At 40.1% G+C, this 23,459-nt stretch overlaps 1 protein-coding gene across 16 annotated transcripts in view; it reads right to left on the bottom strand.

Annotated features, from left to right (window-relative positions):
- APBB2 (amyloid beta precursor protein binding family B member 2) overlaps positions 1 to 23,459 on the bottom strand; it is a 196,075-nt gene that overhangs the window by 57,151 nt on the left and 115,465 nt on the right. For 11 of the 16 annotated variants that reach the window (XM_065698327.1, XM_065698349.1, XM_065698311.1 and 8 more), the window contains 4 exons: positions 14,917 to 15,125; positions 9,988 to 10,050; positions 9,475 to 9,560; positions 9,305 to 9,365 (listed from right to left, as the gene is read on the bottom strand). In XM_065698327.1, coding sequence (XP_065554399.1) covers positions 9,305 to 9,365; positions 9,475 to 9,560; positions 9,988 to 10,050; positions 14,917 to 15,125 — 419 coding nt within the window. The remainder of the gene's footprint in view (positions 1 to 9,304; positions 9,366 to 9,474; positions 9,561 to 9,987; positions 10,051 to 14,916; positions 15,126 to 23,459) is intronic. The other 5 variants (XM_065698366.1, XM_065698404.1, XM_065698413.1 and 2 more) reach the window with 3 other exon arrangements.

The following is a 23,459-nucleotide window of genomic DNA, read 5'->3' as shown; positions in this document are numbered from 1 at the left end:
TCTGCACTTTTTAAACTTCAACCTTAAAGTGGCATTTTTCTGATGTGGGCTTTTCTGAAGGGTGATAGATGTAAGTGGTTGTAACGCAGCCAGCAGCACTTTGTGTCATACTGTGGTGATAATTTCAAAGGTAATCTGCTTGACATCCAACTTAAAAAAAACCTCCAAAAAACACAAAACAAAGCAAACCAAACCACACCAAAAAAGCCTTTAGGTGAACTCCTGATCCTGCTGAATCAATGGAGAAAAACCTTCCGGCTTCACTGGATTCGGGATTTCATGTCTCTTTAGAAGCAATGTTGTTAAGAGTAATTTGTTTTCTGCAGAAATTATGTTTACAACAGGATCCAAAGTCAATGAAGTTGATCGATCCCCACTCTTTGAAAAAGACTCAAACAAATATGCACCTTTAGTCTAGAAATCTTGAGCCCTAGTAGACCACACCTGAGGACTCACGCTGCCTTGATGTCACACTGCCTCCCTCCAGCGCCACAGAGCAATCACTTTCAACCATATGGAATAATGAATACCCACACAGAGGCAACACAGCATGATGTACTGCATATCTCCTGTATTTAAATATCTTTAGAGATAAGTATTACCTCCCACTCTCTCTTCTCTTTGATGAAATGCAGGAAATTTTGACAAGGAAAACTTCGGCTTTTTCATAGTGAAATTTAAAGGTAGAACTAATACCAAAATAAATATATACACCAAAATACACGCTGGCTAAAGCTACCTATTGCTCCGTTATTCACACAATGTTCCATTCTAATTAATGTTTAAACTAACTTCCTCCACAAACGTACCTTTCAGCAAGTCTGTAACAGACAAATAATACAGTAAGCTTGTACTGTGCTGTTTTCAAACTGTGTATATACGATATATCATGTAACACATTTTTACATATATACGTGCACACATATAAACACACTCAGTTCTTCTCATTAAAAACCTATGCAATGAAGTGGCAAGCTTTGTGACACTGCAGACTAGAACAGGTTATTTCCCTCAGCTACCCTAAACTGGCAAGGTAATGCAAACAATTGAAAAGAAATAAAAAAGTATCATCTGATCAGTTCATTTTGTAGCACCAAGATGATGAATAGACATTCAAAACGCAGTACATAACCAATGGGCCATTCTAAACCTGGAGCTGACAGAGGCTAGATATTAGTTTAGAATTGAAATGGTTGGTCTCCAGTGGTGAGTATGACAGGCTGCAAGCTGTGATTAACTCTGCAGTATATTAAGCAAAGATGCCAGCGAGCTGATGGGAACTCCTGCCAGCAATATCAGCAGATGCTGAGCTAAACTAGGAGCTGCCTGAGCACTGGATGTATTGCCCTGCAGAATGGCAACAGGAGCTTTCTGCCTGTGGGACATGAGTACAATGAATACTGCTTCTTCCCTTGGTTTCTGTCCACTCCTGAGGACTCCTCCATCAATCATACACAAAGCACTCCTTGCCCAGTGTGGTGCACCACAAAACAAGGAATGAATTGTGATGAAAAACAACTAAAAATAAGAAAAATTAAAATGCCAGGAAGCACAGATTCTTCCAAGGAAAAAAAAAATAAATCTCTCTTAGAGCAGCAGCTAGGTTCTTCTGGTTTTCGTTACACAGACATAAGGAATAGCAAGATGCCTGGATGCCAGTCCCAGCTACTGCAAATTAATGTGGAGTGGCTGACAGAACAGCTTTAAAAGTAGACCCATGTCATTAAGAAACACCAGGAAAACACCACTCTTCCACATTTAACATAAGGCCAGGTTGGATGGGGCTTTGAGCAACCTGGTCTAGTGGAAGGTGTCCCTGTCCATGGCAGGGGGCTTAGAACTAGATGATCTTTAAGGTCCCTTCCAATCCAAACCATTCTATGATTCTATGTTCTGATCAACAACTATGGCTTGTTAAATGGTTGTGTAAAGTAAGACGCCATACACAGACCCCAGCCAAGAAAAAAATGCACCATGCATATCCATGAGAAACAGTGCTAAGGATGACAGTGGCATTTTGATCTAGTCAAGCAACTTCTGTTCTCTTCTTGAAACAGCCACCACTGGAAGAAACAGCATCATTAAAAAAGAAAATGAAAAAAAAAAAAGTCAGGTACATTCATGTTTTCTCAAACATGACCAACACTTCCTGAGAGAGTAGCTACAATTTTAACATCACTGTTTCAACTTTGGAAATGACTTCCTGTTACTCAGAGGCAACATCAGCACACTGGGTGCGCCACAGTTGTGATTTCATGCTGACTCCAGCACCACCTCTCCCAGCTGGCAGTCAGGGAAGGAAGCTACCTGCCTGTGAGGAAAGGTCACCAGCATGCACCTAAACTGCCCATGCAACAAGCTACTCATGGCATTCACAAAGCAGTAACTGCTTCAAGAGAAAAGCATAACCCACACAACTCCTATCTGCATCATTTATCCTCCTGTTACGTAATTGCTATTTATGTTCTTACTACTCTAACAACAATTCCTGGTCAACAGACCTGTGGCAGACAAAATCACCATCAATACTGAAACTTTATGGGCCAAGGAGATACTCTGATTTGAAACAAACACGCTCCTATACTTTACCTTCTCTTTTCCCAATCCTGTAGAAATCTAGCACCCAACACAACCCTTCGGTACACTACATCCTAATAAAGCAAGTACTGAATTTAATACATAACTATTGCATTACAAACCTGGAAAATATTGATAACTTTTAAAGCAGTTTCCATTCTATTTCACATGAGGAATGGCTTTGTGATATATTTTTCTAAGGAAGGCTACAAGTGAAATCTCTCTGTCTTTATTCCTCCCGCTGTTCCATCACCCATATCCTGATCATGCATGACAGCTTTACATCTAATTAGATCCCAAGGATATGTAGGATTTCTAGGAACGAAAAACATGTAACATTTTGCAGGATCTAATAATAAATCTTGAAGGGCTCAAGAAACAGATGTTTATATCATACATATATTTTAACGATTGTTATAATATGAAGAAGAGAATGCTTCAGGGACACCTTATAGCCTTCCAGTACCTAAAGGGGGCCTATAAGAAAGGTGAAGAGGGACTTTTTCCAAGATAATATAGGGTAGGACAAAGGGTAATGCCTTTAAACTGAAAGAGGGTAGATTTAGATTGGATATTAGGAAGGAATTCTTCACTGTGAGGGTGGTGAGACACTGAAACAGGTTACCCAGAAAAGTTGTGGATACCCCATCCCTAGAAGTGTTTAAGGCCACTTAACTGAGATTTGAGCAACCTGGTCTAGTGGGAGGTGTCCCTGCCCATGGCAGGGGGGCTGGCACTAGATAATCTTTAATGTCCCTTCCAACCCAAACTGTTCTACAATTCTATGAATTAAGGATATTATAACTCAGATTTGTAGCTTAGATTTGGGAGGAAGTTACATCTTTTTCTGGTCTGGACTAATCTTCATATTTGATTAAACAACACTACACTTAGGGACAAGGTGGAAGCAAACATCCTCTAGATGGAAAACTGTATTATGAGATACCTCACATTATGACATTATCACTTATAACATCACCTAATGACACAACAGGTGTCAAGAGTAGTAAATATCAATCAGAGAGAGATAATGGAGAAGCAAACACACTCTCCAAAAGTTCTAATGTACAAAATTAGACTTTTTTTTGAAGAAAAAGAAAAATAAATGTTGAGATGTATTTTAGTGCTTTAGTCTGCTATTTCTAAAACTGCTTTTGAAGCAGAATGCTTTCAAGCACTTGCATCATTTGCCTGCAGCATCTTCATAGCTGGGGTGATAGATTAACACAGCTTATGGGAAACAGCCAAAATCAGAAACAAGTAACCAGTTTAGAAACTGCTGTCACCATCACTCACCATTGCTACCCAGAAGCTGCAAGGATGGACAGATAAACTTTTGCTATGCTATAGGAATTATCAAGGCTGACCTCTTTCCAGTTATTCACTGATGTTACAAACAGAAGATCTACGTTTTAACTCATCATTTTGAAAGCCACTGTGGTGGTGAGAGTGGGAAGAAACTAAGGGCATGTTTTTGGTTTTGAAAGCAACAAGGAAAAGTACCCCAACCCCAATTCCACTACAGTGTTTATTTTGGGTTTATGGTGGGGATTTGTTTGTTTGTTTTTAAAAAAGAGGATTTTATTCCCAGACTGTTATTCTTCTCTCTGAAAGCCTAAGATAAGCCAAGAGGAAAAGGCAACTATTTTTTAAAAACTACTGAACTCTTACTCTATAGCTCTTTTGATTTCAAGTACTTAAGAACATAATTTAAGGATGATCTGTGAGCACTGAGTATAATCTGCTTTACTGCATTTTGTGAAGCCATTTCCACACGGTCTCACCAATGCAAAAATCTGTATCTCCAAAGATGCACTTTATTTTCTATTGGCAGTAGCTTAGTGGCTAAAGAACTATGCACACACTGCTCAGGCTAATCCCCAAAATCCAAAAATTCTGCTGTTCACAAGAACCTTTCAGCTACTGGCAATAAGATACTTTGAAAAAACCCCAAAACAAACCCCAGACCAACCAACTCCCTCCTCCCGACCAAGGCGCTATGCAAATTGTTGAGAGGAAGCCCAGAACTTTCCTTCTGGTGAAACTTCTAAACACTGGCTGTAATTATGGCTTAAGTTGCAACTGAACTGATTACCTACTTAGGAGTTGAAAAAGTAAATTAAATTCTGTGTCAAGAGCTTTCCAACAGAGATATGGATGTTTTAAAGCTACCCTACAAGACCCTGGAAAAACTCCAACCAAACTAACAAATCTGATTGCCATGGTTAAGAACTGAAGAGAGCAAACAGAGCTGCTACAACAGTCAGGGAAACAGGGACTCATAAGGAGATGGCAAGAACCCTTCTAGCCTCATTATGAATAATTAAACCTACGTGGCTTGTTTCATAAAACTAAGCTGAAGGAGAAACATAATCACCTGAGATAAATGCACAAGATGGCTAAACATAAAAAAAAAAAACCCTGCCTCAAAATTCTAGGTTAAGAGGTTTTTACCATCAAAGGAAGGTAATACTTGAACTAGTTGACCAGTTACTTGATAGTAAGACTAGCCCAGGCCAAAAAAAACCCAACAAAACAAACCCAAAAAGCAGAAGTACCCTTTTGGATTAGAAACTGTTAAAGAAGCCAAATTTTCCTTTCCAATTTAATCTATCTCCATAAGGAGACTTAAGATGGAATAAACTCCTCAGATTTAATTAATTGATTCAAGTCCATTCATTGAAATTAATTGAACTGCGGCTTTTTGTAGTGTTTCATGTGCTCATGAGAAGATTCTATGCAGAATGAGGTGGGCTGTGAAACTGCTGGAAAATGCTGAAATACCCCGTTTGCAAAGATCATCCTTTCTTGGAACTAGTATAAATGACAAAATCTCCTCCTTTCTGGTTAAGTCTTCACTTGCATCACAAATCAGACTCATTCTAACACCAATGAGACATGCTAATTATTTACAAATGGTCCAGTGTCTAGCCAGGATATTTGCTTCCTGAGAAGACCAGAAACAAGCAAACATAGGATGTCTCCAAAACACACATACCTGCTTCCATAGCAAGAAAAGCAGTAGAGAGATGGATACTAACTCTTCGGGGAACAGACAGTAAAATTATTCTGACAGTGCTATTTACAGGCCACTTTCATGACAGCCCCACATGGTCTGACAAGTCAGTTTGTCAGAAGCATCCCTCGCATTACTTCAAAAAGACCAACTGGTTAATCCCTGAAGCCCAGGTAATCTGTAGGGAGTTCTTCACCAAATCACTCTCTGTGTCTCCAACTGTGTTTTCATTCACCTACAGGTAAGTAATCAAATTCAGATACCTGGTATCAGCATAGAATCATAGAATAGTTACGGTTGGAAAGGACCTCAAGATCATCTAGTTCCAACCCCCCTGCCATGGGCAGGGACACCTCACACTAAACCATCCCACACAAGGCCTCAAACGCAATTGTCAGAATCCAGGAGGAGGCTGTGACCTGAACGCAGCGCCTTAGCATCTCCTACCTCCACCCCTTTGGGAAAGTCTCCTCCTCTTTCTTTGAGATTCTGAGCATTTACTGGTTTCTAAAGTAGAAAACAGAGTTTTGGAGCACCTGCCTAGTACTTCTGCTGGTAGAAACACATTCTTCCTATTCTTAAATGGTGACATATAGCTGAAACTACTCTAAAATGGTAAGGCTAGAAAGTGAAAGTCTGCTGAAGAGACTCATTTAGGCAGGGAATTCAAAAATCTGCGCTTTATGCTGAAAGACTACAATAAGTCTTTGTAGAAAGCCATGTTTAAAAGGACAGAACAAAGGCAAGCCCAAATGTCAGGCCAAACAAGCCAATTCTGAAATTATTTTGGAGAAATTGAGTCACATGAGCTTTCAGTTTTTCACCCCATTTTTAAAGACAGATTTCCCAGGAGGCTCTGTTTCTTTACATAACCATGAGAAAAAATTCAGCATCTTTCTATACTTTTACACTCCGCCATCATAATTTACAACAATGTAAAAAGACAGAGCCCAGAGGAATTTACAGACCAGGACTGGTAAAGCATCTTTACCTCCCTTGAAACTCGATTAGGAAGGTGCAGTTTGCTCTATAAATTAACCAGGAAGGTTATGATCTGTCTCCTGGGAAGTACCAATTCAAAACTCATTTCCAGTTGTGCATGTTTCACATGCAGAATTAGGATCCTTGTCAAGTGCAATGAGCCATCTCTTCAAGTAATTCATACCAAATTACTGAAATCAAGAAGCTGGATGTAATCACTCTCCCCTTTCTTTCCTTCTCCTTCTCTTTTATTGCCTTGTGCAGACAACCTACATGAAGATGCCAAGGATATGAAGCTGCATCTTAAAGTACATGATGTATAGAGAAACATCTGCTGTTTCTTCACAGTTTTGCATGCTTAACTGCGCTGCTGCATAAAACACTCTTCTTACAAGAATTACATTAATTATATGACACACTTTCCCTAAAACTGACATCTATGCAGTGCTACAACCTTTGCAGTTCACACTCTGAGGAAAGACAACTACTTCAGCTTTCCACAAGGTGGCATGGTTCCCTTTGCTAAAAGAGCATTACTCAGTGAGGAAATCGATTTTTTTCCTCCCAAATGTACTGGCCGCTATCATGAATAGGTTTAAATAGGCTTAAGATCTCTAAAAAATCTCTAATGAGGTCCATTTTAACAAATGCTTCCAACAGTGAGTTTAATGAATTAAAAAAAGCTTCCTTATGCTGAAATTTCAAAAAAAGTGTCTGTGCTTGTTGCCACACGAAAGCAAGCTTCAATCAAATATAGCTGAAGCACGGCACTCAGCAGAAGACAGCCTAAGGGGCTAAGATTTTCATTTCCAAGTCTCAGGTCATCAGTTCCAAATCCTATCAGACTTCTCTCAGTTTTGAAATATTTTGTGAAAACGGGCTGGAAAGAAATCCACCTACCATACCCCCTTCCCATTCATAGGAGAATTAAAGATCCCAGAGCATTTTCCACCAGTGAAGATTTTCCCTGCTGTTTCTGGGCCACTTCCCTGCTGCTACCATCCGGGTAAGGTACAGCCATGCAGTAGCTGCTTTTCCTGTGGAGGATGGGGCAGAGGCTCTGAACAGCTCTGCCCACAGCCTCTCCCTGCTGTAAAGCAACACCAGTGCTGCTGAGATTCACCTGCTGGTCCACACACTTGGTCATGGCTGACCCTGCACAACATCCCCATCAGGCTCTGACAGACAGCAGGTAAGGTGCTTTGACTCAAGTGGCTGAAAACAACAAAAATACAACAACCCAGACCAAACATGTATAGTTTCCCCTCTATTTCCCCTTGCTATTCTCAGTCACTTATGTGGATGTTTCAGCACTCAGTTTTGACACCAGCTTATTGTGTCATCAGCATGGTTTTGCCTGAACAGGAGAAACAAAACCAGCTGTGATACACTAAAGAGGACAAGCTTTTGGCACTGACCTATTTCACAGACACCGGATGGGTATCAGTACCATAAATTTTGAAGTTTAAACAGAAAGCAACAAAGGGAAGGGAGGTGATGACATGTGTTACTCATCCACACAAATGCTGCCAACAGTTCCCCATGCAGGAAAGGCTCCTAATTCTACTCAGTGCAAATCACCTCGTAAAGAGTCAGACTTATCAAAAGACTGCCTCCCTATAATGCTTTCCATACCATAAGGCTTATCATGAAAGGAACAGCTTTCTGGTTCTGCTGACTGGTACCTAATGCTCATCGGTCCTCTGACTCCATTTACTGTGCTCTGAATTTAGTGCTTGTCATTGTAATGAGCACAGCTGAAACCCTTGCTTTTTAGCTACCAGCCTGCCTAGCAAAACACGTCTGATTTAAACATCACAAGCCAAATAATCAAGATGACAAAGAAGTTTAAGTACCCTGATCAGTCTGTTTTCTCTCCTAAAATATGTCATTAATGCTAGTATAATTAACTGTTACATACTGTCTTCCTGCGTATAAGTAGTTTCTGATCCTGAAAATCACTGCAGGTGTGTAGTACAGACAAAACACTTCTATAAATGACTTGGATTTCCAATTACAGAGATTCACATACATCCTTAAAAATGGATGCAAGCACAAGGCAAACTACGAACAAGACAAATCTGGAGACATGTATACAAGCAGTCAAAACCTTCTGCTGCTTCTTTCTCCTCAAAAATCTTAGATTACAACAATAAAAACTCTGATTTAATTATGTGCTTGCTCACATAATGATCTCATTTTTTTCGATGAATTTTATTTTCAAACCAGGTTGCATTCTGTGTTTTAAAATATGAAGTTCTTCGATCTAAAATGTCTTGGTATTAGCTTTGAGCTCAAGCAGGCACACTAACAAAAAACAGTACTTAAAAAAGAGGTAAACTCAAGAATAAAGAGCAAATTCTGACACTGAATGCCTCAGGAAGCTATCCAGCCATGACAAACAACAGAGCCTTCCCTCTTGCAGGACAGAAACCTCACGCAGTTGTGCAAGAGGTCAGTTATTACAGTTGGACAGTAGAATATTAAACTGCAACATTCAATTTCCTGGCTTACGTGATTTTAAAATAAGTAATACTTTCCTGACCAAACTGAATGAAGCTTTAAATCTACAAATTCCTTTGATGAAAATAGTTTTGCACGGTCAATCTACATTGCACCAAGAGGAGAAGTACTGTTCATTTCAAAACTTAGGAGACATCTGCACCTTGCAAGTCATGTTTACAATTGCAAATTTTTAACTGTTATCTTATTGTGGATCTTCTTACAGACCTTGGCTTCTGGATCACTGTTGATGCTACAGGAGTCATCATCATCAGATTGTGGACCATTTCTGTTACGGGAGGGAAGAAAAAAAAAAAAGAAGTCATCTTAAAGTCATATAAAAATCACAGCACAAAATGGAGCTGAGATTTCCATGCAGACTTCTGAAGTCATTGTACCTGAGCTTCAAAGAGGCATAGCGTAACGTTGCTCCTTCAAACTCTTTCAGACTCGGGTCTGGGTTCACAGTGGCTGCATGCAGATCCTAGAGATAAAAGCAGAGCTATTAGTATAGTTTTAAGTGCTACTAATACAGTATTAAGTACACCACCATGTTATTTCTTATTTCAAAGGGAAATTAAATCCTCCCTGCAAAGAAGCAATAGTATTTCTGGCTGAAGTTGAAAAGAGGCATGCATATATTCTCAAGCTGCATTTCATTCACTGCAGGCATCTTATTTGTTACATCATGGCAGTTGCCCTGCTAGTTTAGACTAAATCCATTCCAAGTGGAAAGATCAGAAAAGGCAGCATGTTTGTGAGCTAGACATCCCTAGCAGTACCCCCATTCACTTTGGCCTAGATTATGAATGACATTCATGGAAAAATAAAAAGGGAAAAAAAACAGCCACTGCCATGCAAAAAACAAGGGTAACAGTATTAAAGGTTCTAAAATCTGACAATATACTTGCCTTCCAAATGTCACTATTAATCTTTCCCCCATTCAGTACAGCAAAATCACTCCATGGCTGTTTCTAGACACATAATTATTCACACAGGAAGAAGCACATTGACAAAAAAAAAAAAAAAAAAAAAAGAAAACAAAAAAAAAAGAAAAAGAAAAAAAAACACAAGACACTGTTGTTAGCATTGATATTTACAGGATGGGTTAGGGAACAGATCACCTCAAACTTTAACTAATAACTCCGCTATACCATGGCATTTGAGGGAAGGGGAGGGAAGACATGCCTCTAACAGTTACTTACCAAAACAAATGATTGAAACAAGGAAAGTTAATATAAATTAGGAACAGACAATGAAACTACTCTTTAACTATGATCTTAAAAGCAAGCAAAATGAATCTGAATATGAATGTTGGCCACAGCTGCTACAGCCTTTGATAAACAGCAATTAAGGGGAAACATTAGGATTTCTATTTGATTGGTGTTTTTGCTAAAAGACCCCAACACTATTGGAACTGGAAATACTGAAACAGAACTATATATATACAAGGATAAGGTATATACAAGGTAAAAATCAAGTATTTCTAGAGACAGAGCACAAGAAAAGGACAGTGAAGGGAAGGAGGATTAATAAGGAGTGAGAGAGACTTCTTGCTGAAGAAAGTCTAGCAGCTTTTTTAAAGAAGTGGAACAAACCAAAACCCAAACAAACCACCCTCTCATTTCCATTCACGTTTCTCAAAATTTCAGAGGCATTTGCTGGCACAGTCAAACAAGGAGCGGTGCATTTAGCACTACAGCAACCTGAGGTTCATCCTTCTCTGTTAAGCCTGGGAGGAGCAGGTGATGTTGGCGCTGTCTTCCTCTTCCCCATGAGCACAGAAATCTCAGAGTCATGAACAAGAGCCAGGTGGGACAGGAGATTTGGCTCTCGAGAGACCCAGAGCCACCTCTTCACAGATTCACCAAACCAAGTATCCCGGTACCTAGTGGCCCCTTTAAGATGAGCTCTCCCAGGATGTCCAGCTCAGCCCCAAGATGAAGTGATTCCTATCCATATGGCCCAATGCACTAATTTGTAGGGTAGACCTCTCACCTCAGAAACGTTCTCAGTACATCTCACTGGAGGAATTATTTGTGAGAAACAACTCCCTGGAGTAACTCTTCCCTAAAATGCGTTTGAATTAATTGAGTTGTTAGGTTTCCCTACTAAACCCCTCCTTTCTAATTATTAGCTGCTAATGGTTATGTTCCCCACAGGAGAACTTCTAGAGGTTATCCAGGCCTGGGATGAGTCATGCTATAGGACAACAACTACCACCACCAAATTCTGCCATGATCTCAAAGAAGCTCCCACTAAAAACTAAACCCTACAGCTTTTTCTCCCCACAGGAAGTGGGAAAGAGGCAGCAAAACCTCTAAAATTTGGAAAAGAATGTTACAAAGGATGAGGATTCACAAAGGAAGTCATTTGGCAACACACAGGAGGAAAGTGCCCTGAAAAACCAAATCAAATTTAATAAGCTGTGCGAAACCAAAATACATTTTCATGCTTTTGAAGGGGAGAAAAGGCAGGAATGTTCCAGATTATTCATATTTAACATTTATTAGCATTTTAGTTAAATCTGCTGGATTTTTGCATAATGATGAATCCATAATTGCTCTGGATTGAAATTTACTGATTATCTTGTGAAAGGACAATTCCCTTGCAGCGTCATGCCTCCCTACCCATTTTTTCCTGATTTTCTGTTCAACAACAGTTAACAGCTTTTCTTTGTGCTAAACACCCAGAGTAAGCTACAACATCAAAATGGCTGACTTGATCCATTCTTTGTTGACTGCTCTCAGCTGTGAGCCACATTCTACTACATGAAGCAAAGCTTCTGAATAGCACATCATTTAAGAGACAGGGACACAAAATAAGAATTTAAATTTAAAAATTAAAAAAGAAAAAGAAAAGAAAAAGGAAGAAACAAGACAACGGGTAAAAGGCAATACTCAGGGGGGAAGGCATGTCTAAATGTTTATTTGACAAACTCAAAATCTGAAAGAGCACAAACAAACTCATCTCAAGACTAGCAAATGATGCTTCACAAACAAATGTGATACAGATAGAAGTATTTTTTTTTTAATGCACTCATGGAAGCCTACTGGGACCATGCCAATCTTCAATGCTAGATTATACTCTTTCATCTGCCTAAGACCTATGTATCCCTCAACCTTTTCAGAAGAAAGCAATACAAATTCTGCACATGGGAATGAGCTAAACCAGCCCTCCCAAACCAGATTATCTCAGAGTGCAGGCTTCCGAGCAGCAATGAGGGAACACAGCTCACACACGGTCCAACTTGGAGCTGGAAGCTGTCCACCACAACTGCTGCTACCAATGACAGCACTAGGATAAAGGCATTTGGGAGTCCCTACTCCAGATTGGATTCCACGTCTTTTGTGAAGTGTCAGATTGACCGTATCACAGACACCCAGATTAATCCTTCACAGGGAGGGAGAAGAGGAGCACTTGGGGGAGGCTGCAGTACAGTGAACAGGGACTGCACCTCTATCACCTGCAAGTGACATGGAGATGAGCAGGTGCTGGCAAATATCGATGAAGAAGAGATGAAAAAAACAAAGATTCATGATAGCTGACGCTGTTACAATTGATTTCATTACTCACTCCTATCTTAAGACCACACCACGGCTTATACTCCTCTTACTGCTCTGTTCTGGGATTCTGCTCAGAACCAGCTAAAAACCGAAGGATTTTACCTCCAATTCCCTTTCAAAAAAGCTTAACATCTGTGGTTTCAAGAAATGCAAGACCTTTCCTAACAGCTTCCACTGTAACTCCAGCTGCACCCTTTCTTTGTAGCAGTTTCAATATTCGGCAGTGCACAAAGTCTTGAGCCGAATTCACACTCCCATTCTGAACTCTAAGTCTGCTGGTACTGTACTGCAGTGCTATCCTAATAACTACAGAGTCAAAAAATCAGTATTGTTTCAATAACGGTATGCAAGATGGTTATCAGTGAATGCAGAAACCTTCAAGAGACAAATGTCTTTGTACCTGCAATTAAAATAACCATGTAATAGCATACTAATACATATTTTGGAAATCTGCTTATTTTCCGTATCATCTTTTACACTACAGTACATGGTCTTGATGCTGCCACAGAACTGTATATGCATAAATCTTTGCTGAATCAAATTCCTTCCTGAATTAGAACTGCCATATAAAAACCTAGATGAGACTAAGTACTCACATACACAGCATTTTAGAATGACTCCTCAAATGTCATATTTAATACATCTACACTGTATTAAAATCACACATTTCGTTTTCCCCATGATGCTGCTGAGAATTAATGATCATTATTTATAATCACAAACTATTCTTCATTTAAAGCAAACGAAATTGTGAATAAATCTGCCACATTACCAGATCTGAAATTTTCATCATAAAGACATTTTAAACAGAGGTAAAAAAGTATTTTACATGAATATATGCATTTTCCCTCTGCAATGAGCAACCATACGAATTTTTTGTGAAAGATAACTTACTAATTAAAGCCCTATAATGCATATTTTATACTTTATGGTGAAGTTATATCCCTCATGTGTACATTGTGGGAAATTATACTGGAAGCTTACATTCAGCATTTCTGGATTTCTTTTCTTGTTTTCTACCTGAATCATAATAACTACTGTTCTTTTTCCATGAACCCTTTCACAAATACTTTCCAGCATGCTGGCTGTGCACAGTACATTCCATGGGAGCTTGACTGATGCTAACCACAACTGAAATGTTGTGGTCAAGCTTGCAACCCTTACAAGTAGCATTTATGAACATGTGGAGCAATCTTTCTAAAATAATGAACAAGAATGTACATGTTTAAGCCTAGAGAGGATAACAGTCCCGGGGTCGAGATGGTAACAACACTCAAATGTCCTTAACTCCTCTTAACTTTCATTTAAGTTATTCTGGCGCATGTATCAACAAACTCAAGAACAAAAGAAATGTCACCTCTATACAGTTTAAATAAATAAATAAAGCCTAAGGATTGCCTCATCCAAACCTCAAAGCTAGTACAAAGTCTTTCCTTGATGTCATAAAACTCTGGACGTTGCTCTGAAAAGTTAGTATGAAAAAGAATTAATTTCAAACCAATTTGATCTTCTATTAGTATTTCATTCAACAGAGGTCTCCCCAGCACAGTAAAATAAAGTGGTTGCTTTTGTTGTTTTTTTTAAGCACACTCTGCTTTCTGATAGTTTATTTTTTTACTTATATGATACCAATCAACCCCCCCTCCCCACTGTGTCTGAAAGGACTATTTTAAAGGCAGTGCTCTTTTGGCACATGTGGGAGAGAATTACTTTATTTCTTGTTAAAAGGCTGACTGCAACACAGTGATCCACTTGTACAGATATTTTATATTGGCAGGATATTAAGGGACTTACACTTGAGAATACTTCATGTTTATTCGACAGAAACTACCCTGTAAAGGAACTAGAGTCTCAAATGAAGACTCATGTTTCTGTGATGCTCCTACCAAGGGAACCGAAAGAAAGATGATCCAGAGCCCAGCCAAAAGACTGCTAGAATGTGCAGAACTTTTATGTATCCTGTATCCATATAATGCAGCAACACTTCAATGTGTGCTACAGAGCTGCTGTAGTTTCACGTTCAACAGGAACTGGCTAATTTATCTGAGATATGTCTGATTTCATCCTAAACATCCTAAGTTTCGGATGTTTCAGAGGGCACAGCCATTGGAAAATGCACACACAAAATTGATACTTACGATGTACTATCAACAAATAGTACACTTCAGGATATTACCAGGCCCCATATTCTGGAGCTCAATTTAAACCTGTAAATTCAGAAAGTTACTTCAATTTTCTTTACAGTATGCAGCCCACAAGAAGACACTCAGTTACCTCAGTTTCTGGAGTAGGTGATGGAGTAATGGAACCAAGCGATCCTTTTCGTGAACCCTGGAGATCTGTTGGGATGGACACGGGACGCTGCCATTGAGTTGTTCCCGTTGGTATGTGCCAGTAGTAGATCCCAGCAACATCATTGATTTTTTTCCAGCCAGGTGGTAAATCTGGGTCTGTCTGAAATGAATGATCACTCCAAATATCTGCTGGGAACAGAGGGGAATAAAGAGGGGGAAAAAGAAGAGATACTTGATTTTACTAAAACACGAACCATTCTTCTTGCACCAGGGGCAGACCCATGGAAGTTATGCACAGCTGGTACTGCTATTGTGCAGTTCCTGTGTAAATGAACACCAGAAAAACATACTGAATTACTGAGGCTCAAAGCTCATAAAGCTCCTGGGTTTGAAAGTATTAATTCTCTGATAATACAGAAAACATGGCTTAGGTCAGAAATTTAAAGTATGATTCACAAAAAGAAATGTATCCTTTTGTATAGGGGTCGGTTTACCTACCACATGTATTGCAGTAAACCATGATCTTCTCAAAGGCTATACTGTAAGACATTTCTTTTACAATATTCTTAAAGCAACAGGAGCAAGAAAAATTCTGAAAAAAGCACTGAACTAAAGTAAAAGAGCCAGTGTAGCTAAGCTGTATGAGAAAGCAGACACTGGGTTTCTTTAAGAAACTTGGATTTGTATTATAATTTGTCTTTCTACAACAAGAGTCAAATTCTTACCAACAGAAAGACTATTTTAAGATGTAACTGATTTAAAACTCTGCATAAGAATAAATTACATCTTTACACTGCACTACAGACCTCTCTTTTTCTGGAGAAAGGCCTTACTGAACAGGGTGGCACCAGAGCCTACATACACTCCAGAGATGGAAGTCCAAAGTCAGCTTTCACCACAGGAGACTGGGCAGTCAGCTTGCAGCTGATCCTTTTGCATCCCTGTCCAAACACAAGGGTGCATGAGAGCTGTCACTATCGAGGCAGGCCACCTCTCACCCCACACTGCCTCAGACACGCCAGCAAGTCCTCATCAGCAAGCTGTTACCTGAAAATCTGCCCAAGATAACTGGGCTGTCATCACCCCACTTCAGAAACACAGCCCTGCCAGCTTAAAGGTCAACACAGCTAGAAGTTCACAGCTGGTCTTCTGCAGGCAGGTTCGCGTGAATGAACAGGTTGCAAAGACAGGACTGATACTTTCCAACTGGAGTTTTGTCTCACTAAAGACACATGATTAAAACCTTGTCCTCACTGGGGAAAGATCCCCAAACCAGCTATTCATGGGAATGTTACAGAAGCAGCATGGGCCAATCTGCAAAAAACCAAGATAATGTGGTACAAGAGTTTGAAGACTAAAATGGAAGATTACATTAAAACATTACGACAAGTCCCTCAGGAAAAACTGATCTTTCCCCTCTACCTAAAGCTGGCTTACAGTTGGTACCACAGTCCCTTCTTACAGGGTCCAACATGACGGGACACAAGGATGCTCCCTGAAAACCTCTGGCGCTGTTCTCTGCAGAACTGAGAGAGAGAAATCTGCTTGCTGCACCCCACCATGCAGCCTCTGCTTCAGGGACTCAGCAACATGGCCGTGACAGATATGTTTTGAAAAGAATAGGAAAACAATGAAAAACATTAATCAGAAGTGAGAGCCCAAGGGGAGGGCAGCACCTGCAATGCCCTATCCTTCCCTTTTATAACCAAACAGGGAATTTGTGCTAGTAATTTCTTTTTAAAAATCAAAATACAGAGAAAAAACTAACAAAAAGCCAGTAAGGCTTTAAAAAGGTACCACAGATAGATTCAGTTTTTAATAAATGTACAAAGGAGTGAAGCAGTCTGAAGAGATTCCCACTTGCTAAAATTGTCTGGTCAATTCCCTCAGAACTTAATGCTTGTGTCTGAATGGCTGAACCATGTAATCTATAACAGAAAAAAACCCCAAACACAGCCTTCACCCCAGTAGCATTAAAACTGAGGGAAACAGTTGACACTTCAAAAATACTGAAAAAATGAAGTCTGTTACTTAAAACAAACCTTTAAATTCACTCTTGAAACAACTAGCAACACAGATGTACCTCCACAAAACCATAAACCAAGCCATTTTAATTGGTAATTCTGGCTAGGAGAGTTCTGTGAACACATTCTGTATTCTAAAGAAGACAGGATAAAACCTATATAAATGTAATGCATTGCTGTTTATAACTGCCTTCTACAAACATCAGCCTCTGCCAAAATTATTTTACTATTGGAGGCTGATCTAGGAATGTGTTTGGATATTGAAAAGAGATGATAATAAACATTGTAAATAATTCACTGAAGAGCACATGGAATTGGTGACCAAACTCTCTGGCAAACCTAGTATTTTATCACTTTATTGCTGTCTCAAGGGAAAGGATAGTAATCAAGTTCTTGCCATTATGAATCACTTGTTGCCCTTGTTTAGTTAAATAGAAATTAAAACTACAGCACCCAGCAGGCTCTTTCAAAGGACACTTATGCAGTAAATGAAGACCATTTATTTTTCCATCATTTTGTTCCACAAACTGTTCCCTCCTACTGGGCATCCCCTGTAAGCCAAGGTCAATGCTCCCTAAGCACAGGTTGTATTGGTGGCATCACAGCAGATGCAAACCTAAATGCAAGATCTGCATCTAAATGCAAGGCAGCTTTCCAGCTGCTGTTTCTGACTACGTCTGCGCCATTCTCTGCTGATGTAATCTGTGGATATTTCCTAATTAGAGAGACTAAATGCCATGAAGCTGGAAGCAGCTTTTAACCAGTTCAGGCTTTCTTCTGAAGGCACAGCTCGAAATCAGTCATTTAGAAACAAATAGAGATGCAATGAGAATGGCAGGAGCTCCAGAGCCACTGCCTGGAAGAGCAGGAATAAAATGGTACATCAAAGCATATTTTAATTTATCAGCAGGTTGTGTTAAAGTTTTTTGAGACTATAATTACTCATCTTTTTTTTTTTTTTTTTTTTTTTAAAAAGAACTAAACTTGAGGAAAATGTTCAGTTAGGGTTGATTTTGTGTTATAACAAAGGCGGAATGGAAGAATATTGGCAAGATGCTTGATTCCCTACGTACCAAATTCTGTTATCAAGAAAACTAGTTTCTCCGCCATCCTTAGCAAAATCTGTATTTATCAGCATAAAAAACCCCAAATACTCCACCCACTACTGTCATAAGCCTGTTTATCATCAGTCTAGCACTAAAATCTAGCAGTATGATAATGTGCCTGTACTAAACTAATCAGGATCTCTTCTTGTTTTAAACTGGAAGTGTACCACCTCATTTCAGTAACAAATCTCAACATGCCTGTCCGGAAAGACCATAATCTAGCTCCTTCTCTTTCTGAAGGTAAGGTAGTAGAAGATGACTAGCGTATTTACACATTAGTCAGGACTGGAAGGAAAAGATTTCATTATGTGATAGAAAGAAAATCTGATAATTGACACCTCAAGGAAAAATGCACCAGCAATGGAACTGTATGGAAGCAAATATTTAAATATTATTTAAATTAATAAACAAACTTTCTGCTTTCATTTAGTCATTCTAACAAAAATTAATAAAAGCAGCAACTAGGTGCTACTTCCACATGAAAGAGAATTTGGTGGTGATGATAAGCAAGGTGCTGGGGATGGAGACCAAAGAGCCAGTGCCCCTCTGCTCAGGTCCTTGTGCATGAGGGAACTGGAACCTCAAACCTGGTTCGCTAAATGCCAAGCAAACCTATTTCCTAAACAAAATACCCTTAAGCAAAGATAACAGGTCTAATGCAGTAACTTTTGCGCAGAACTGGGATATGTACTTGGAAAAACAGGCATGTATTTCGGATGCACAGCTCTTCTTCAGGTGCAAATCCCACCAACCAGCATGGCTAGGGCACGTAATTGTAAGCAAGAGTAGTACTCCTGAATAGAAGGAACCACAGTCCTAAAGGGCTCAAAGTTGGCAGCATACGTGACTTCAAAACAGAGACAGCAATAGTGCTGTATAGAGCCATCAGAGTGCTGGAAATCCTGTACCTGGGAGGTACACCATAATAGCACCTATATCACAGGACAATTTAACTTCGTTTCATAAGTTAAAAGCACATTTTTGGAAAACTGGGAGAGAGCAGCAAGGCAGACTCACCGTAATACAGAAAATATATTCAGGGAAATCCTACAGGTATCATGGCAACAATAAAGGCACATGTGTGTTTTGCTTTCTAAGAGATTCATTTCCACACACTGGCCTTATTTCACCTACTTTGAAGCAGATGTAAATGCACAGCCTCTGGCTGAAGCAAATGCAGCTCTGCTGGAGTCAGTGGAAGTTAGTCTGTCTTTCCCGCTAACAAGGGCTCGTTTCACTGCCTGGTGGCAGAATGACCAAGGAAGACCACTTGTCTGCAAGGCTTAACAATACTTGCAAGCACGATTTAAATTATCTAAATAGGTTAAGAAATAAAATACCCACAAAGAGATGAAGATGAGAAAGTTTTGTTGGTTTGTTTTTGGTTTCTTTTATACTCCTAGCTTAGTTTTTTTCTATTAGTAGGACTGTTTGGTGACAATTTTTCTTTTCCTCTGCAAACATCCTCCAAATAAAAAGGATACCACTGAATCACAGGATTTGATCCAGACTTTGATTATCTACAACTGTCACAAAAGTGTATTTCCACAGTTAACTGACAAAGGAGTGTTCAGTATCCAGGCTGAAAGCACAACGGTCCAAAAAGGAACACTTTCAGAGGTTTCCAAATCCAGAAAAATAATCTGGTAAATAATAAACCTATAAATCCACTTCTGAATCTCTGGCCTTCCCACTGCTCACATTCTGGTAGTAGAGACACAGTGTAAATGAAAGAATTCAAGCTGAAAAGTGCCTTGTTTGTAACTAGAAGAGCTGCACCAAAGCTTCCCATGTCAAATATTGCAAAGAATGGGATGGTGACAGGATCTAACAACGTGCTGTCCTAGTGTTTGGGCAGCAATGGGAAACTACTAGCTTAAAATCTGATGGCTGTCTTTGGTACTGGGATGAAGCATATGAAAGAACTAGCCCACAATATTACGTACTGTTACAGATGCCGTCCTTTTGGGCACATGAGAGGAACCACAAGAAAGGAACTGGGAAAACAGGAGGATAAATAGGTTTTACTAAAAAGGAAAGGAATGGGGAAAACTGGTTTTAGTTCTTCATAACTTCCAAAATCTTGAAAAAAAAATGTTTTCCTTCTGTCTTCTGGGCCTAAATAAAGCAAAACCAAAGGAAAAGAAAGACACAGAAATGTTAAAGTCTTTATGAGAAGATGCCAGTGACTTCAGCAGATCCAGGATGTGATCCTAAAGGAAGCATATTCTTCCCCCACCCTATACACACTGAAGATCAAGGCAGGCATTGGAAGGGAGGGGAAGACGAGTGAATGAATGAAGGCATTAACCAAATTAAAGGAGCATTTCTATTAAACAGCACAACAAAAAGAACACAGGCCTTGAATATTTTAATCCCATTTATTATGATTCTATGATTCAATGTGCAAACTTAACCTCCTCAGGTTTAAAAAAAGAGAAAAAAGAAAAAAGAATGCAAAGACAAATTTTCTCCTCCCTTTGCACACACTACAGTGTAATCTATGGTACCACCTACTCCCATAATTCACAGCAACGACAGTCACCAGGTAGCCTTGCCTAAGCATTGCTGCAAGAAGCACAAATGCTCTCTCAGAAACAAATGCAGCAAAAATGCAAGCCACTAGGACAAGTGATTATAACTCAGGCAAGCCTGTCTAATTTGGGGAACATTACACAACACAGTGATGAACAGCCAGAAGCCGGTCATTTGTCATCATCTCTCCTCACAGCATGCAACTGGTTGTCATGACAACCCTGTCGTCCTCCTTGCAGAATCGCTGAACCAGCCGCATCCATTCAGGGAGAGGAACATTCTCAAACAGGTTCCAGGAAAATGTGCTGAAACATGGGATTTACAGGCATAAAGGTAATCAGACGCAATCTGCGCCAAAAAGAATTGACATTTTGATCAACTGTAACATAAACCATAATCAGAAGACACCGACTTCTTAAAAACCCTAAGGAAGCCTGGGATGAATCACCTGTACTATTTTTTTCATGTGTTGTGACCTTCATCCTGCTGTATAAATCATGAGTTACTACAGGCACACAAGGCAATCAAGCAGAGATGACTAATCCTAAGGAAGAGAGAAGAAAGCAGATTTGTCAACATTCAGGAAAAAAACCCCACACCATTAAAACCACTTGTTTTGATGTCCTGGCTTCTTCTCCCTTTCAACCACCAAACCCCAAGCTGTTGCCATAAAGGACCGAAGTTCTAGCACAATAACCAAAGAAAATCAAGGGCAAGTGGCTTCAGGAGAGAAGCTCAGAACTGTTAATGCCCTGGACAAGTATTCAGGATGGTACTACCCTTCCTGCTTAAGTGGGAGAATTTCAGGGCTCCACAAAGTGTCTGCTATGGGGCAATACAGCCCAAGGTCCAGAGCTGAAGCTGTGAGAAACTAGCACCACAGCTTGCGTTTACAGGAGTTCATACTAATAGCAGCAGCAACAACAGAGAAAAGTACCAGAGGAAGACCGTGAGGAAAGGTTCATGTGTTTCTTCCTGGAAAATAGGCCAAAAATAGGTAAGAACAAGAGGACTAGCCTGTTCATCAACCAAAACCATCCATCCACAAAACCAGAGTCCAGCAAAGGAAGGAAGGAAGGCTTTGGAGGCAACCTGAATAACTGGGCTGTCGTAGCAGAAGCTGTGGACCAGGGAGAAGCCAGTCTTCTGGGAAGACCTGCCCCACCTGGAAAAGGGGAGCTCTTTTGCCAGGTGGAGCAGCAGCAGCAATATGAAACGGCAGACATGGAGGAAGGACCACCTCAGCTGGAGCAAAGGCTGGTGAACTGCTCCCTGAAAGTGCTGGAGTGGAGGCACCTCCTACAGCTCCTGCAAAACTTCACTGTGTGACAAGATCTCCATCTCTTCATTAGGGGGCTGATTAACACTTAGAAGAGCTGGGCAACCAAAAGGCTGTACTGGGGCTGGCTGAAGTTAAATTTTCTTCATAGCAGCCTCTAAGGTGCTGTGTTATACATCTGTGACCACGAAAAGCATTGAAAAAACACCAGTAGTATAGCTATTGATGAGCAGTGCTTGCACAGAATCACAGAATCCCAAGGGTTGGAAGGGACCTAAAAAGATCATCTAGTCCAACCCCCCTGCAAGAGCAGGGTAACCTACAGTACATCACACAGGAACTTGTCCAGGCGGGCCTTGAATATCTCCAGTGTAGGAGACTCCACAACCCCCCTGGGCAACCTGTTCCAGGCCATGACCTTCTCGATTTCCCACTCTGCCCCCAGACAGAATGTCTGTGCATTGGTTTGCTGACGGGTCGTGGTCAGTGATTGAGTTTGCACCACTTTTTTAGATACGATTTTTTTTTCTTCACTTATTAAGCTGTCTTTATCTTGATTAACGAGTCTTTCTCACTTTTGCCCTTCAGATTCTCCTCTCCATCCTGCCGGTGGGGGGAGTGAACCACCACAAAGGCATTCAAAGCATACTGGCCAAGCCCAAGTTCCAGAGAGGCAGTATTAATTGGTTTCTTGCTTATCTGAAACGCTAGTTCTCTGTTCTTTCCACTAGATGGCAAAAGCTTTTCCTTAAAAATAATACCAGATAATAATAAAAACACAGAGCAGAGTGTACCTCTAACTTGGTCTAAATCCACTGCAACTGCATATTGTAGGATTGTGCCCTAAAGGACCTCCTCACCAAGGAGGACTCTGAGCAACAAATAATTTATCCAGCTCATTAACAAGTCACTAAAAATGGTCCTGTGAGTTACATTTCAGGGCTAAAAGAGGCCAGCAGCAACCTGCACCTGCTTTTCTAATACTCTTTGACATAGCATCTCTTCTTCCCATGCCTTTCCCCACAGAGAACAGGACTGCAGCATACGATCTTGCGTTCCGAGTTCTTACCCTATTTAACTACTTTGTATTGTTTTAGGGGGAGAGTTGTCTGGTCAGCAGAAATAAAATTAAATGTCCATCTCAGCCAAGGGACTGCTGGACTCACACAACAAAGCCTGCACATGCACTGTCACACCAGCACACACACTGCACAGCTCAGCAGGAAAAGCAACCTGCACATGCGTTATCCTTAGATCCACAAAATTTATCTGTCTCAGCAACAGCAGCTATCATTTGGCAAAAAAACAGGGAAAAATCACTTTGGTGGCAGTTCTGAATTTATGTATTTCTCCACTAAAATAAAGAGCCTGATTCTCCTGTCTGTTCAAAGTGAATCGATATCTTAATGTCAAACCATCCACAGAAGAGACCATTAACTATTTCATTTCTCGCAACAAACAATCAGCAATAATCACACAAAACAAAGACTCAGTCTATAAATGCTGACACAGAAAGCAGTTAAACACAGATATCCTTCTGACTTAAAGAAGTAAGATGCCTGCAGAGCGCAAGGAGATG

The sequence above is a fragment of the Lathamus discolor genome, chromosome 1 (genome assembly GCF_037157495.1).
Source record: "Lathamus discolor isolate bLatDis1 chromosome 1, bLatDis1.hap1, whole genome shotgun sequence".
NCBI classification, from domain to species: domain Eukaryota; kingdom Metazoa; phylum Chordata; class Aves; order Psittaciformes; family Psittacidae; genus Lathamus; species Lathamus discolor.
This window is presented reverse-complemented; position numbering and strand designations above follow the sequence as displayed.